The following is a 16,983-nucleotide window of genomic DNA, read 5'->3' as shown; positions in this document are numbered from 1 at the left end:
CCTATATTCTTATTGAATGGTATGCTGTTTAAATAATATAGTCCAAAATACTTCTATATTGCTAATGAAAAACTCTGGATGCTTGTGTAGTTTTCCTACCAAACAATGTAAGAATTCTGGTGTTGGTCAGGCTTACAACAAAAGAGGCAGAATGGTAGTAGCAGTGTCGAAACTGGTGACTTTATTGTAAGAGTTGGCCCTGACAGCACTGTTATATTTGGTTTCTAGAACAATTTTATTAAAATTAAGTACATGTTATTGTATGATTTAATAAAAATACAAAAGCAAATAAATTAATCTACTACTGTAAAGACAGTATTTACAGGAATGCAGCTCCACGCTATTGCCACTATTTAAGTATATGCTAAAGTACAACTCCAAAAGAGAATAACAATGGGCGGGCAAATAAACACATATGGTATAGAAGCCCGAATAATGTGTTTAAATTAGAAAAATCATCAGATTGCAGTGAAAACAAAGAACACCTTGCTCTGAACATCATAGCTGCAGCTGCAACCCAACAGATAACCTTTATGTTTCCGCTATGTGAGAAATACTACAGGACATTTATCATCCTTCCACACCCTTCATTTCAATAACATCACCATTAGTAACATTATTTTTCTTTTTTACAATAAAGATTAATAACCTGTCAATGAGTGAAATTGTTATTTATTATTGACTCAAGAGATACCTGATAAGAGAACTAGTAACTGTTGTAAAAAGAAAAAGAGGAATAATTTTAAGATCCTCAATAAAGTGGTCTTTATACAAACAGATAATATTGTTTCTAGACAGTGAAATGAGCATCATTTTGTCGCCAAAACTATAATTTCACTATGCTCTCACTAGACATGAGTAGTTCAGTATTTATTAAAAGATGAACAATTAGATAATGTGTTCTAACCTATGGCAAATAATTTACCATGGAAGTTTAGTTTACTTATTTGTTTCACACATCCCAAAAAGTCCAACACATTCACATTAATTTACTGTCTACAACCTAGGGTAATTTATATATAATATATGAGCAGATGTGTTAAGTGATCCTCATTCTTCAAACATTTATAAAGGCAAAAGCAAATAGATGAGTATCTAGGCAATGATCAATATGCACTTCGTTATTCTACTTCTGTATTTCTGAAGAACAATTCCAAAAGTTTGTTTGGTTTTTCTGGTGCACATTGCATCTCCACTAATGTTTCCATTAAGAATGCTTTTGGCTATACGTAAAAGAAAATCTGACTACTGGTGGCAGAAAGAACTTGGGGTGCGTATTCTTCTTACATGGTGGAAAGGTGTCCAATGGTGTTGGATCAGTGGCTCAACAATGTCATGACTAATGACTCAAATAATATTCTTGGCTTTTCCCTCATCTTCACAAATGGCCTGTCAAGTTCAAGACATCGCTTTTACATTAAAAGGTAGTTTCAGCTACATCTTTTTTATCATGACTTCCTAAAAGCCCTCATACATTTTCTTACATCTCACTTGCTAGACCTGTGTCACAAAGCCATTCCCAGATGCAAAGAAAGCTAGAACACTTTATATTTTTCAAGTCCCTCTACTGGAGATTGCAAGAGAAAAGTTGAAAAATGTCTGTTAGAATAGCCATTGAACAGGGTCTACAACAGTCTGCTCTTTCAGTGACTCAACATTCCACACATATATTTTATATGTAACACATTCACCCCCTCCCAAAGGGAGATAATCCCAACGTCTCTTCTAGTTATAAAATCTAGCTCTGAATCCAGAATCTCTGAGGTAGAGCAAATCTTTCCACCATGGATGAGTGTGAACCGTTGTGAACCTATACACTTGAAGACAAATCATCTGCTCCCAACATACCCAATACACGGTGATGGAGAAAGAAGAGGGTAATGGCAACAAAAACTCTCATTCAGAAATAGGAAGAATTAGAAATATACAGAAGTCAACCATCCATAGCACACAGTGATCCCTACGTGGACAATGGTTAATTTCTTTGGTTATCCTTTCTGACAGCCTCAGATTCAGCTGTTTAGGATCTGACTGTTGTCATTCATATTCCCTGATTCTGCCCTTTAGAGGGATGTCCTTGTCCATTATCCTCCTTGGCCACATATGAGACTGACATTGGTAAGTGTATCCTTCTTGCATTCTGTACAGCTTTCATCTCCGTGGCTAGTATACATTCTGCTAGTATGAGTGCAGGGTATTTACTGCCTTAGGGGTTGAATAGTCATGGATAGAATGTTTGCTGTCTAGGATTGGGGTTTCATTAGCCACTAGCCACATATATCTATTTAAATTAAATTTAACTTAAATTAAAAATTCAATTCCTCAGTCACACAAGCCACATTTCAAGTGTTCAATGTGACTTCAAGGCTCATGTGACTTGAGCCTACTGTGTTGGATAGTGAAGATACAAAACACTTTCATCATTGTTGAACATTCTATTTAACAGTACTACATAAAGAGTGTCATAAAAAGGCCTGTTGAATTTTATTTGCAATGTTCCAAATCCACATAAAATTAGTATACCTTTATCTGTTAATCAATCCTTTGTTTAAAATATAGACTTATATTATGAAATCTTGTTAGTAAATGAAAATCATAACTCTATTATCATTAAGTGTCTAACATCTGGGATAGGTGTCAGAATTCATGATAAAAATTATAGATAGTAATCAAACCTTTATGTATATACTGTGTTAACTCTGGACACAAAAGTAGTTCTAGAGATTCTAAAGGCTTTGAATTGCCTGAAGCGCACTACTTGGGAGTCAGCTAATAAGGTTGGCTTGTAAAAGGCTGGTAGGTTCTCTAGAGAATCTGCCCTGTTTTAAGGATGATGCACAGTCGGGGACATGTCTACAATAATTGACCTCTATATCTTCAAAATGGCCTTGAAAGTTTGGTAGAACTCCTATAGGCTAAAAATAACTAAATAAAAATAAAACCACCAACCCTGGAGGTAGTTGCAGTATCTTTTCTTTCACTCAGAGTTCATTCTAAATCCATATCAATATTTGCCACCACCTACATTATCCCAACATAGTCACTGAAGACTGAAGAGAATAAAAAGGCTCCCATTGACCAAAAAAAAAAAAAAAAAAAGAAAGAAAGCACTGTTTAGAAGACCTCAGCTAAATAATGTTTTCTTGGGGTTTTATACAAATTTGAATTTAGGAAATTTGAAAAGACCTCAAGCTTTAGTTTGACTCATCAAAAAGAATCAGAATAGATTTTATCTATATTTGCAGGAAGTCATCAGTCTCCAGAGCAGAACCAAATTCAAATCAAACCTCTGAGGGCAGACATTAATAGAATATTAAAACCAAGTCTATAGTAAAATCCTTTATACCTAAGTATTTTTAAATTACAATTATATCTAACGTTTATATGAAGATATGAGACATTTTACCAATTTCTAAAACATATTGTTAAGAAAAATAAAAATATATCGAATACTTATAATCAACTGCAAATATATAGTACTTCAGAAAATTCATTTCAGTGTTATTGTGACTTACTGTTACAAAGATTGAATCTTGATACTAACTCAGAAGCTTCTTTTAAAAACTCTGATGGTATATTGATGAGTTTAGGAAAACATAAGATTAAAGAAATTCTTATCATAATGGGGAATGTTATAAGATCGCCTTAAAAAAATACTAAGTTCTAAAGAGGCAAGACTCTTTAAGAATCAAATAATCAGTGTTTCATCTATAATATAATAAAGTATTTTTCAGTAAAATCAGATAGCATGCTTAAGATATATCTTAATGTATAGCAATTATCATGCACTACAACTGTAACAAAACATTTATAAGTATATAAATAAAATACAGCTACAAAATTAAAAGTAGCAATAATAAGAAAAAATAATATTAGACAGAGAAAAGACTCTAACCACTTTGTCCTCCTGGTGTGAATATCCACGAAAGCAAGTTAGAAAGGACAGAAAAGACAAAACAAAAAAGAAATAATTAATTCCATTCTTAAAACAAATAAGAGTTTTTAAAAGTTTGTTAGTGAAATAAAAAATCTGAAAAAGTATAATTACATTTTGATTGAAATCTAAACATTTTAAAAGAAAATTTTATTCCATACATTTCAAGCTAGAGCATCTAGAATATCTTAAGATATGTAAATTAGAACAGTTTCTATAAAATTAACTACCCAAACATCAAAAAAAGAATGCTCTTTCCGCAAATAAAATCCCAATTAAATACTCAATTAATTCAAAGAGAGAAACTGAGAAATGTTAAGAAAAAAGGTTTTATGTACAAAGATAGTAAAACACAGCATAACTGTTTATCTTTAATTTCATATAAACTATCAAAAGTAGACAAAAATTAATTTTATATGCTATGCATATTATAGCTTCTGAAAGTCATCTCTGTTCCATTAATTTAGAAGTCTTCTGAACTTTATAACTAAAAAGAAAATATTTAACTTAAAAAAGTCATTAAAGATAAAATATTACTGATTACAAGTGGTAATTTTGGGTCATAGTTTCCCAATATTATAAATGTGGAAAATAAAGGGATAAGATATATGATTTGTTCAAGAAAACATATTTAGATATAATAAAATTAAACTCGATTGTTGCATTTTTCTACAGTCAAATATAAAATAATAATTCAGTAAAGTGATAATAATGGCCTGATGTATTACAAAAACTTATATAAATTAAAAATTAAAATCATGTGTTTTGAGGTAGCACTTTTTCTGAAATATGGGTGGTAGAATAATACTCACGACTAAGAGAAAAAATTTTGTAATCAGAAAGACTTATCTTAAAATCCCACCTTTTAAAACAACACTAATTGTACGTCTTATACAATTTCTTTAAGCTCTCTAGCCTTTACTTCCTTATATGCAAAATAGAGAATTAATGTTATAGGGTTTTTTTGAGAATTAAAATAGTATGAAAAGCTCTCAACACAGTGTCAGGCATATAGTTCTACATCTGATACTCTAGCCTATTAAAACATAGGATATTGCATTGAAGAGATAGGATTGTATCCTTTACATTACTGTGTTCTTAATTGTTTTGTTACAAATGTTAAAGCTAATGATCATATAAAAGCTATTGTACACAGTCAATGCCATCTGTTGCCAATCATTTAGTCCAACAAAAATCATTTACAGAGCACTTATATATGTATCAGGCACTATACTAGATGTCTCATATGTTAAAAATTAGAAGTTAGTTTCTGCCCTCAAGGAACTAAATATAATGAGAGAAAAATAAATCATTGTGGAACAGAGATGTCCTGAATGCAAGGGAAAAGCAAAGCACTATGGAAACACAAATAAAAGAGGAAATAACAGGAATTAGAGATAGAATTAAGAGAAGGTTTCTGAGATGTAAGCAGTGCTTTAAAGAATACGAAGAGAATGTCAGCAAGACCAGTAAAGGAGAACATTTTATGCAAAGAATATGGCATTTGAAAAAGAAACAAAAGCACAAATAAGACTGGCATATTGGGAATACAAACAGTTTATAATAACTAGATTATATAAATGATATGTTTGAACTAAACTCTTCATGGTTAACTACCCGGTTTCCCCCAAAATAAGACCCAGCCAGACAATCAGTTCTAATGCATCTTTTGGAGCAAAAATTAACATAAGACCCGGTCTTATTTTACTATAATATAAGACCCGGTCTGTGATGTGATGTGATGTGATGTGATGTGACATAATATGTAATGTAATCTAATACCACGTCTTATATTAATTTTTGCTCCAAAAGATGCATTAGATTTTCTGGCTAGGTCTTATTTTCGGTGAAACATGGTGCATTAATATCTGGCAAAATCTCAGACGCATAACACTTTCAAAAGATAACTCACATTACAGAACTTTTTAAAATTAAGAAAAAAATTGAAGTCATAACTAATAAATTTACTAATACTTAATCCCTCTTAACAAATAAAACAAGTGCAATTTTAGTTATAATATATACATAGAAAATTTAGCTATAATATATATATGAAATACTACTGCCATCATATCTTTATTATCTTTCAATAGGAAGAAAAAATAAACATAAGACCTACCATATGGTTTATAAATAAGGCATAATATTATGTTACTATGTATTAAGTGTTCAGTATGCTTCAATGTGCACACTGATTGGAAGGAGACAAATCTGGAGCATGTAGAACTAGGAACTGCTTCAATATTTTGGGTAAGAAACAAATGTGAGAGTAGTATGAACTCGTATAGTAGTAGCAAGAGGAATGGAAAGAAGTAGACTGATTTAGGAGATACTGAGAAGTAAGGTCCCTTACATCTTGACTGAGGAAGAGGAAGAAGGAGAGAAGTACTTCCAGAATCTTTTATAACTTGGGCAACTGGGAGGATAAGAGGACAATTCCTTGGGGGACAAAAAACCAAGAGGAGCAGATTTAGGGGAAATAATGAATTCAGGTAGATATAAGGGAATTTCAGGTGCCTATTAATGCATCCAAGCAGAGATTTTCGGTAGGCTATATAGCTGGATCTGGAGCTCAAAAATAATCCAGCTAGTGAAACAGTGTCTGTAAACCATCAGCATATACGCGTATGTAGTACATTAGGGTGAATAAAATCTCCCGAGAAAATTGTTAAAAGAAAAAGGAAGAATGAGGATGATGACCCTAATCAAGATGGTTTTTCTCTTTGAACTGGCAAGCCTTTAAAAGAAAAGAAATTCAAAACAAAACAAACTCTAATCAGATTTTAGAAATATGATTAAGTCAGAAGTTTCATTGTATATGTACAAATGATATTAATCTCATTAATAATCAAATTGGAACTGTGTTCCTTGAAAATCAAAGATAACGTATAAATATAAAATATTAACAAGGACTTTAAGACAAGGATTGATTAAAATCGCATGTAAATATACATAATAACCCACTGTAGAGGAGTATTTTTATCTTAAACAAATGGACAATTTGGATTTTAAATTCACTTTCTTTAAAAGTGAATTTCAATCTAAATCATGGATATTTCCTTCAGCTTTACATTTAGTCTGTGTAAAAAAAAAAAAACAACAAAGACTAAATGGTTCAATTCAAAGATTAAAGATTACAATTTAATCAAAGGTATGCTTTGATTATTTTACATACATATTCATTATGGCAGACTCAGTCTATGTATGCAATAAGACACACACTGATACAATTCTGTAATACATCATCTATATATCACATTGTGTGGTCACCACCCAATCAGTTCTCCCTCCATAACCAACCTATGTATCCACTGTCCCCCCAATAAACTTTAATTTAAAAAAAGAGAGAAATAAATACATGCCTACCTACCTACCTACCTACCTACCTACCTACCTACATACATACATACAGGTAACCCCCATATAACATGGCACTTTCTATAACACAGTTTCACTCTAACACAGTTTGAGAATTAGAGAAATCCCCGAACAACATGGAGAGTAATAAGAGCTTTTAAGAGCAAAAAATATCTCATTCAAAATAAGAGAAATCCCCGAACAACACAAAACGTTATAAGAGCTTTCAAGAGCAAAAGATATCTCATTTGAAAATTTTCATTCGGGTGTGGATGTTATATCAGATTTGACTGCAGAATTTTAAAATTTATTAGAATTTTAAATCCATTTTGTTCATGGAGTATTAAGTTCAGAGGGATGAAGATAGCTTGTCAAAAAGAAAACGCACTCAGTTAATGGAGCTTAATGATGACGAAGAAAACATCATTTATTACATATTAATATGTTATACTTTTGGTGAAAATTGCTTTAATAAAGATATTTCTCTTAATTATAAAAGTATAGTAGTTTTTTTTTTTAATTTTTGGAATCTAACCCCCCCTTTTTTTACTAGTTCTTTGTTTCATATAACACGGCATTTTAGGAACCTAACAACCATGTTATACGGGGGTTACCTGTACACTGATAAAGATGAACTGGGACTTTAAGGAAATTAATCAGTCTGGGAGATCTGTGGGCACAGCTGGGCTCCTTGAACTCTACGGTCCTAATTTCTTTTCATAAAGCTCTATGATTCTAACTTCCTGTCTTCCTGCCATATATATATATATATATATATATATATATATATCCACCATCTTGGCATAGGGCAGAATGTACACGTGGCTCATTGGGTCTGCCTGTTCTCATGCCGCTGCAGTACTCTTTCCTTTCCTCGAATAAATCGTTTTGGTAACAGACTAACTAGTCAATGTTATTGTTTGGTTGACAATATTAACCCAATTAACAAATATGATTATCTAAATGAACAAGGAAACAAATGTGAAAGCAGCTCACATAATACCTCACATATATAGTACATAAAAAACTAAAAGCATAAAAATTATTGCAAAACACTTCTATAGCACTCACTGTGCACCAAGTACATGTCTAAGTGCTTCACAAATATTAATTCATTTTACCTTCACCAATAGCCTTGTGAGATAGTTACTATTATTTCTATTTACAAATAAAGAAACTGAGGCAGAGAGATTAAGCATCTTGTACAAGTCGCATAGCTAGTAAGTGATGAAAATGGGATTCAAACTTAGTCTCACTTCAGATCTTGTGCTGATGTGTCTTCAGCATAAATTTAAGTGGTGAAATTGTATTACTTTATGCTCAGTTTGAAACATTATTTTACCGCCTCCCACAACATTAATATTCATTAGGAGGCATAAAATGTCCTACAATTCTGCAAGTTAGGCTGTTTCTCGTAGTCACTGCATTATCCTGCAGAATTAGGGAGGTTGACATTAGTGAGGGGAAACAATTCTCTCTCTTCCTTTTAAATCCTACAACTGTTCTCTAATAATATTCTCACACTTTCTAGATTATTCGGTTTAACAGCTTGAAATTGAGGATCCACCTTATAAAACCACTTACTTAATGATGGTCCTGTAAATTATATAATTCTGATAAGTTTCCCTGCTTTACTTATTTCTCAAATTCCTATATAGAGTGGTGCCCTCAACTTTCCCATGTTATATAAATGTGAGAAAGAATAAAAACCAAAGCTTATCACACAACATATTAGACATAGTAACATAAGAGAATTACTGAAGCTTCCCAATTACCTTTTAAAAATTATTTAAGCAGAATATTTGGCTACATGAATACACTTTTCAAACACTTCAAGAAGTGCATGAATAATCTAGCATTAATTAAAAAATTATAAAATGTTAAATCCAGGAGAAATCTTACAAATCAGTTAGATTAATGCTTTCATTTTACACGTTTTAACACAGAACCACTAAGACATGAAATGACACGTCAAACAAAAGTCATGTAACAGCAGAGCAGGAACAAAACCTGGTTCTCCTAATTTTCTCAGCATATGCCTCGCTCTTTCTGGAGAATATCAAAATTTTCCCAATATACTGGTATATGTAATTCTATGAAGTCTAAAAGAAAATTCATATCTTGGGTGTATGGGGAATAATTGCATACTGCACTAGCATACTAGCTACAGACTTCCACGTAATCACAGTGAGTTGAAATTAAAGAAAGAACTGGCTAGAGGACTGTAATAATACTCTAATCATTATTTTATCTCTGAGTGTACAATTTAAATACTGGTTATTAAAGCCATTCATATAAATGGTACTCAATGACTCATTTACACTAGAGCATGTCAATATTATCATTCCATTCTTACCACTTGAACACATATATACCAATATATTTAAAGGACTTTCTTAAGGACCACTTTCTTTTATAATCATAAAGTTATAATTCACTCTGCTTCAAATCTGATACTTTGACAGAAAAATATTATATATTTACATTTATAAATTAAACAATTCAATTCTGAAACACTTATTTTTTTCAATATTAGATTAACTGTTAAGGGGATGGAAATCTATTTTTTGCACCAAAAAAAATTAATGTTGCTGCATTTTGAAGCTTAAAATAATCCTAGCTGTAAATTTTCTTTAATGTCTTTCCTAACTAGAGTCACCATCCTAGGATTACAAAATAATTTCTCCCCATAATCATTATTTTTAAACTTGACTAAATATATAGCTTTTATTTATTAAAGAGGTATCAACCTAAAAGGAAATAAATGGAAGCAATATTTCATAAAATCTTATTGTATTGAAATTTCCATATGTCCTGCACTTCATTTATTTTCTCTGTATCCTACATGTTCAAAGAGTTAATTAATTGTTAGGGATGGCTTCACATGAAAAAAACCTCAAAATTAAAACAAAAGGTTATTTAATCTTGATTCTTAAAAAATAACAATTAATATTTTAATCAGCTTTTAATTAAATTTTAAGCTATAAAATGTTAGTATTGTCATTATTTTTCTTCCTAAGAATAGTCTGGCCAAATTTCACTGAGCTTAATCCTTTGGGGTTATGATAAATCAAAGAAATGTATTCAGTGTCTATTAAAAGCAAAACCCTTCTTTTTCTATTTCATAAGGCAGCTGGGCATATGTATCATGATCAAATTTGAAAAAGAAATTGAACTGAACATACTTTTCATTTAGAATGTAAACAACTTTTATATATATAGTATATATCATTCAAAGGAACACTTTGTTTGAATATAAAACATTCCAAATAAATGAACTATGATGCTCTTATGAGAGGTTTCTCATCTGAATGAAAATGTAAAAAAACTAATAAAAGAAATCCAGACATATCTTTCTTGAGCTAAACTCTAAATTATTTTTTACACTTTATTCCCCTGACACATTCCTCTAAAAAAAATTATGAGAAAGCTGGGGAGTACTTCTTCTTCCATAAACTATGTCTATCAGGTTAATACACAACATAGACAGGTTAATACACAACATACAGAGTTTTATAGTAGATAGCAATGCAACAGATTTTCAAGGGATATTCCAATTTTTCACTGTACTTAATTTATTGACTAAAACTTTGCTCAGCATATAGGGACCCGATGTTAGAAATCAAGAAATATATTTTCAATCAAACTATAATCAGATGTTATTAGAGACTTCTGCGTATGGCCTAAATGGGGTAGCAAGGACTAGATTTCTCCACCTGCCTGAAAAAAAACAGACAAAATACATGAAAGCATGGTTTCCAAAACACTGTATATTAAGCAACAAAAGACCATGGTAGCTAAAAGATAGAAACAAATAAGAGAAGCTCTACAATTGCCCCCAACTTAGGGCTTTGAAAGACTTCAGGAAGCAGAGCAGTATGGAGGAGCTGAAGTTCAGCTTGGCAGACAACCAGAGTAGAAGGGATTAAAACTGAGAGTCTCAGGAGAACAACACAGCTAGATTTCACAGGACAAGTTACCAGAGAGAAAAGAAAGATGGACTGAGAGAGAATCCCAGAGGTCTGCAGAGGGTACTTTCATGCACTTAGCTGAGTAATGATCAGTGAACATGCATGTGAGAAAATAACCAATAGTAGAAAAAAAGTCATCTAAAAGGATTAGAAAGAACAGTGGATGTTCCCACCTGTAAGACTAGAAAAACACACAATTGGTCGGGCATCGGTTAAAGTATGCAGGAAAGCCTTGCCTTAGTAGAAGAGAATAATTAGTGCTAAACTGAGCACTGCTCCATATTCATCTAACAAATCCTAAAAGCAAGACGGAGAAGTGTCAAATTGTTACCACATAACTGCATCCTAAAACAAAGCTAAAGAAGAGTTACAGGAACACAAAAATATCCAGCACCCAACAAAGTAACAGTTACAATGCCTGGCACCCAACATAAAATATCAAGCATGCAAAAAGTCAAAAAAAAAAAAAATGAGAATAATCAATCAATCCAAAACTAACAGAGATGTTAGAATTAGCAGAGGATGACATTAAAAGTTACTATGGAGTATGTATTCTATATGTTTAAAAAGTTAAGTAGATTTGGAAAGATATAAAAATGTCCAAAACTGAAGGTCTGTAATTGAAAACTACAATGTCTAAAATGAAAGACGACATCAAATGATATTAACAACACATATAATATTGCAGAAGAAAAGATTAGTAAACTTTAAGACATACAATAGAAAATATAAAAACACACACACACACACAAAATTTGGTTTAATGAAAAGAACAGAGGTAAGTAGGACAATTTCAAGCAGCCTAACATATGGGTAATGGAAGTCCCTGAAAGAGAGGAAAGGAGGAGCCAGCAAAAATACTTGAAGAAATAATGGCCAAAATTTTCCAAAACTATAAACTCACAGATCCAAAACGCTCAAAAAACTCCAAACACAAGAAATAAAGAAAAATATAACAAGAAATGTTATAATTAAATTGCACATAACTAGTGATAAAAAGAACATCTTAAAAGCAGCTAGAAAAAAACGACACATTATATAAAGGGAAACAAAGGTGAGATGATATCATACTTCTCATTGGAAACAGTGAAAGGGAGAAGGCATGAAGCAACATCTTTAAAATACTGAAAGAAAATAATTGTCAATCTACAATTCTATACCCAGCAGAAATATCTTTTAAAAAAAGGCAGAATTTTCAGCATAAAAAATTGAAGGCATTCATTACTAAAAGACTTCCACTACAAAAAATATTGAAAGAATGCCTTCAGGCAGGTAAAATATGATTCCAGATACAAATACAGATCCACAAAATGAAATGACTAGTACTAGAAATGGAAATGACAAAAGCAAATATCCATTATTTCTCTCATTATTTGAAACTCTTTAAAAGGTAAAAAGTTTAAACAAAAGGAATAACAATGCACTATAAGGTTTATAAAATAGGTAAAAGTAAAATATACAAGTACAAAACCAATAACAAAATCCAAAGGGGAGAAATGAAATTACACCTCTGTAATTTTCGAACACTATATGTGAAATGGTATAATATGAGTTATGGTCAACTATGATAATTTAAAGATGTATACTATAAATCTTAAAGCTGTTAATAAAATAACAAAACAAAAGTTATAGCTAATGATACAACAAAGGAGATAAAATAAGAGTCATAAAATATACTTTGTTAATCCAAAAGAAGACTGAAAAGATTTAAATAAAGATCAGAGGATACAAGTAGAAAAAAAGCAAAATATTACAATAACATTTAATCATGTCAGTAATCACATTAAATGTAAATTCTCTAAACACTCAATTAAAACACACAGATTATAAAACTGGATAACAAAGTAAAATCCAATTACATGCTGATTATAAGAAAAGTAATTTAATTATAAAGATACAAATGAGCTTAACATAAAAGAATAGAAAAACATAAACCAAGTTAATACTACCCAATAGAAAGTTGGAATGGATATAAGTACATTAGAAAAAATTAACCTCAGAGCAAAGAATATTACCAGGAGTAAAGAAAGTCACTTAATGATAAAAAGGTCAATTAATTAAAAAAACAGTATTTCTAAACATTTATGCACCTAAAAACAGAGCTTAAAACTATATGAAATAAAAACTGATAGAACTTCAAGAAGAAACAGATAAATCCAAGTATAGTTGCATATTTCAATACAACTCTCTTAATAATTGAGAGGATAAATAAAAAGAAAATCAACAAAGATACAGTAGATTTGAACAACTCTATTAACTAACTTGAACTAATGAACATTTATAAATACTCTGTCCAAAAATAGCAGAACTTACATTCCTTTTAAGTGCACACAGAACACTTACCAAAATAAATCACATCTGGGCCACACAGTAAGTATCAACACATTTCAAAGGATTCAAGGCATACAAAGTATATTCTGGGACTACAACAGAATTAAATTAAAAATCATTAATAGAAAGATCTTTGGAAGCCCCCCAATATTTGGAAAACAAACAACATACTTGTAAATTATCCATGGGTCAAAGAAAAAAAGGAAAATTAGAAAATATTTTTAACTGAATAAAAATGAAAAGAGAATATAGCAGATTTTGGGGGATGCCATTGAAGCAAGTATCTACGGGGAATTGACAGCATAGAGTGCCACATTAGGAAAAAAGTCTCAAAGCAATGACTTCAACATCCACCTTAAGAAACCAATAAAAGAGAAAATGAAACCCAAAGTAAGCAGAAGAAAGGAAACACCATATTTCCCCGGAAAATAAGCCCTAGCATGATTTTTCAGGATGCTCCTAATATAAGTTCTACCACAAAATTAAGCCCCAGTTAAGACTGTCAGCCAGACAGACGCATTTTGTACGTCCCTTGCAACACATGACGGACGTATTGAATTATAAAATAATAATATTAATATATAATTAAATATAAATACATTAATACTTAAAATAAATGATGATATAAACTATATTTAAGTATTTGTAAATACCCAAGCAGGCGTCTTTGGACGAGAGGTAAATGCCTATTTAAACACATGAACTCGAGACTTATTGCCGAATGACCAATCAGAATGCAGACACAATACACAAATAACATATACACTTGATAATGAACGGACGTGGTTGTGCCTAATATGAATCTTCATAATCCAATACGTCGTGTGTTATAATGAACGCACTTAATGCACTCATGTGAAATAAACGTTTTCTAAATTTTGGTGCCTGCAATTATTTGTTGCTTTTGTGTGGACCATCATTCTTAACTGTCATAATTTTTGTTGCCACTCTTGTCTCATAAGTCTTCAATTAATACTTGATTTAATGGTAGATTTAAAGAGAATAATATTTTGACTCCCAGACAAGATGAGTACAAAAAGAAAAAGCTATTCTGTCGAGTACAAGAAAGGAATCGTGGAGGACTACCGGGGCAAGAATCTTATGGCTTTCTGCAAAGAGAAGAAGTTGGATCTCTGATTGGGCCGAAAATGGCGAGCAGCGTACAATAATCTTAGTCAACAGGTGGACGAGGGAAATGCTAAGAAGCGCAAGTGTGGATCAGGTTGGCAACCTTTCCTGAGCTGGAATACATCATCTGCGAATGGACTGCTGACAGGAGAGCAAAGGCTTTGGTTGTGCGCAGGGCTGATGTTCAAGCATTTGCCCTTGCAATGGCACCACAGTTAGAAATATCCCCAGAAGAATTCAAAGCATCACAACACTGGCTGGATGGCTTCCTTCAGCAATATGAAGTGTCTCTAAGATCGACAACACTGTTCAATCTGGAAGATACTGAAGTTATTAAACGTGCAATGCATTCAAGTCCTTTGTTGATGGCATCGACTTTTCTAAATACCAACTCTCCAACATGATTGCTATGGATGAAACTGCAGTGTTTATGCGCCAAGAAGCTCAAACAACAATTGATCAGAGGGTGCCTCAACAATCTACATTCCCTCCACCGGTAACAAGAAAGTGCATGTGTTACCTGTATTTTGGCAATTCGTCTGGATGGAAAGAAAGCCCCAACCTCTAATCATCACTAAGGGCAAGAAAGATAAGGTTGAACGTGTTTCAGGTTTTTATGTTCTTAAACCGAAAAAGCCTGGTACACACAAGCAGTTATAAGGAAGTGGGTCGATTTAATGCAGCCACTTGTTCTGCGAGGTGGCCAAAGAGATCTGCTAGTCTGGGATTCAGCCAGCACTCACTGGGCTAAAGACATGAAAAACTTCCTTGCAGAGAGAATAATAGATCAAATAATGATTCCCACAGGAATTACTGACTATCTCCAGACTCTTGATATTGCAATAAACAATCCATTCAAGGACCATTTGCGCATGGAAATCAATGACTACATTGAAAATAGAATGGAGAGAAATCAGCGTGGAAACTTTGTGAACACCAGCCTGCAAGAGGTCGTGACTTGGATGAAGAATTCATGGGATAAAATCACTGACAACTGTGTTGCCAATGCACTGCAAGCAGGCTACATGGACAAGAAGTGCTCATTTAAGGAGAGTTCTATTGCTGGACATGAGAGATAGGGGCCAATGGTTCTAAAGGAAATGGAGTCGCAAGAAATTCAAGCCGGAATTCGGGGTTTGGAGAGTTATGATGATGTTACAGAAGAAGATGACATGACTGTATTTGAATAAATGTAGGGTTTTGTACATGAATAAGTGAATAAATGTAGATTGTTGTACATGAATAAATGTACATTGTTGTACATGAAAAAATAAGACACCCCCTGAAAATAAGCCCTAATGCATCTTTTGGAGCAAAAATTAATATAAGACCCAGTCTTATTTTCAACAAAATAAGGTAATAAAGGTCAAATACAAAATCAACAACAGAGAAAATCAACAAAGCCAAAAGCTGGATATTTGATAAAGTGATAAATATCTAATAAGACTGGAAAAGGAACCATGAATTAGAAACATCAGGAACGAAAGAGATGTCATCATTACAGATTCTACAGATATTAAAAGAATACAAATGGAATACTGTGAAAAAGTTTATGCCAATAAATTCGAAATCTTATGAGTAACTGGACAAACTCCTTAAAAGAAATTACCAAAGCTCATTCACAAAAAAAGTAAATAACATGAATAATCAAATATCTATTAAAGAAATCGAAACTGTTCTTTAAAACCTTCCCAACAAGTGAAACTGCATGCCTAGATGGCTACACTGGTAAAATCTACCAAATATTCAAGGATAAATAATATCTACCAAACATTAAAGGATTAATAATACTAATTCTACACAAACTCTTCTAAACATTTAAGCAGAGGAAATATTAGCCAACTCATTCTATCAGGCCAGCATTACACTGATTTTTTTTTTTAAAAAAAAGCAAAATAAAAGACATTACAAGAAAACTACCCTCATACACATAGCAGAAATTGTAAAGAAAAAAAAATTATCAAACCAAACCCATTAATATACGAGGTCGGAAATTATACTCGTGAACTCACCCACAAAAGGTGCTACATACCTCACTGCTGAATATCACTACATTCACCTTCGAAGTACTCCCCATGGGAAGCTATGGACCAATTCCAGTGCCTAGTCCACCCTTTAAAGCAATTTTGGAACTCTTTCTGGAATGGCCATCAGAGCTGTAGTCGTATTACCCTTGATATCCTGAATATCATCAAAATGTCTTCCTTTCAATATTTCTTTTATCTTCCAGTAAAGAAAGGAGTCATTGGGTGCAAGATCAGG

General features: G+C 32.2%; 1 protein-coding gene across 43 annotated transcripts in view; it reads right to left on the bottom strand.

Moving 5' to 3' along the window:
* Window positions 1-16,983, bottom strand: part of RIMS2 (regulating synaptic membrane exocytosis 2) — a 605,364-nt gene that overhangs the window by 437,216 nt on the left and 151,165 nt on the right. For 30 of the 43 annotated variants that reach the window (XM_033125943.1, XM_033125918.1, XM_033125945.1 and 27 more), the window contains one exon: window positions 3,896-3,907. The exons of the other annotated variants lie outside the window; for them this stretch is intronic. In XM_033125943.1, coding sequence (XP_032981834.1) covers window positions 3,896-3,907 — 12 coding nt within the window. The remainder of the gene's footprint in view (window positions 1-3,895; window positions 3,908-16,983) is intronic. 43 annotated transcript variants of the gene reach the window in all.

This window comes from Rhinolophus ferrumequinum, chromosome 14 (assembly GCF_004115265.2).
Source record: "Rhinolophus ferrumequinum isolate MPI-CBG mRhiFer1 chromosome 14, mRhiFer1_v1.p, whole genome shotgun sequence".
NCBI lineage: Eukaryota > Metazoa > Chordata > Mammalia > Chiroptera > Rhinolophidae > Rhinolophus > Rhinolophus ferrumequinum.
This window is presented reverse-complemented; position numbering and strand designations above follow the sequence as displayed.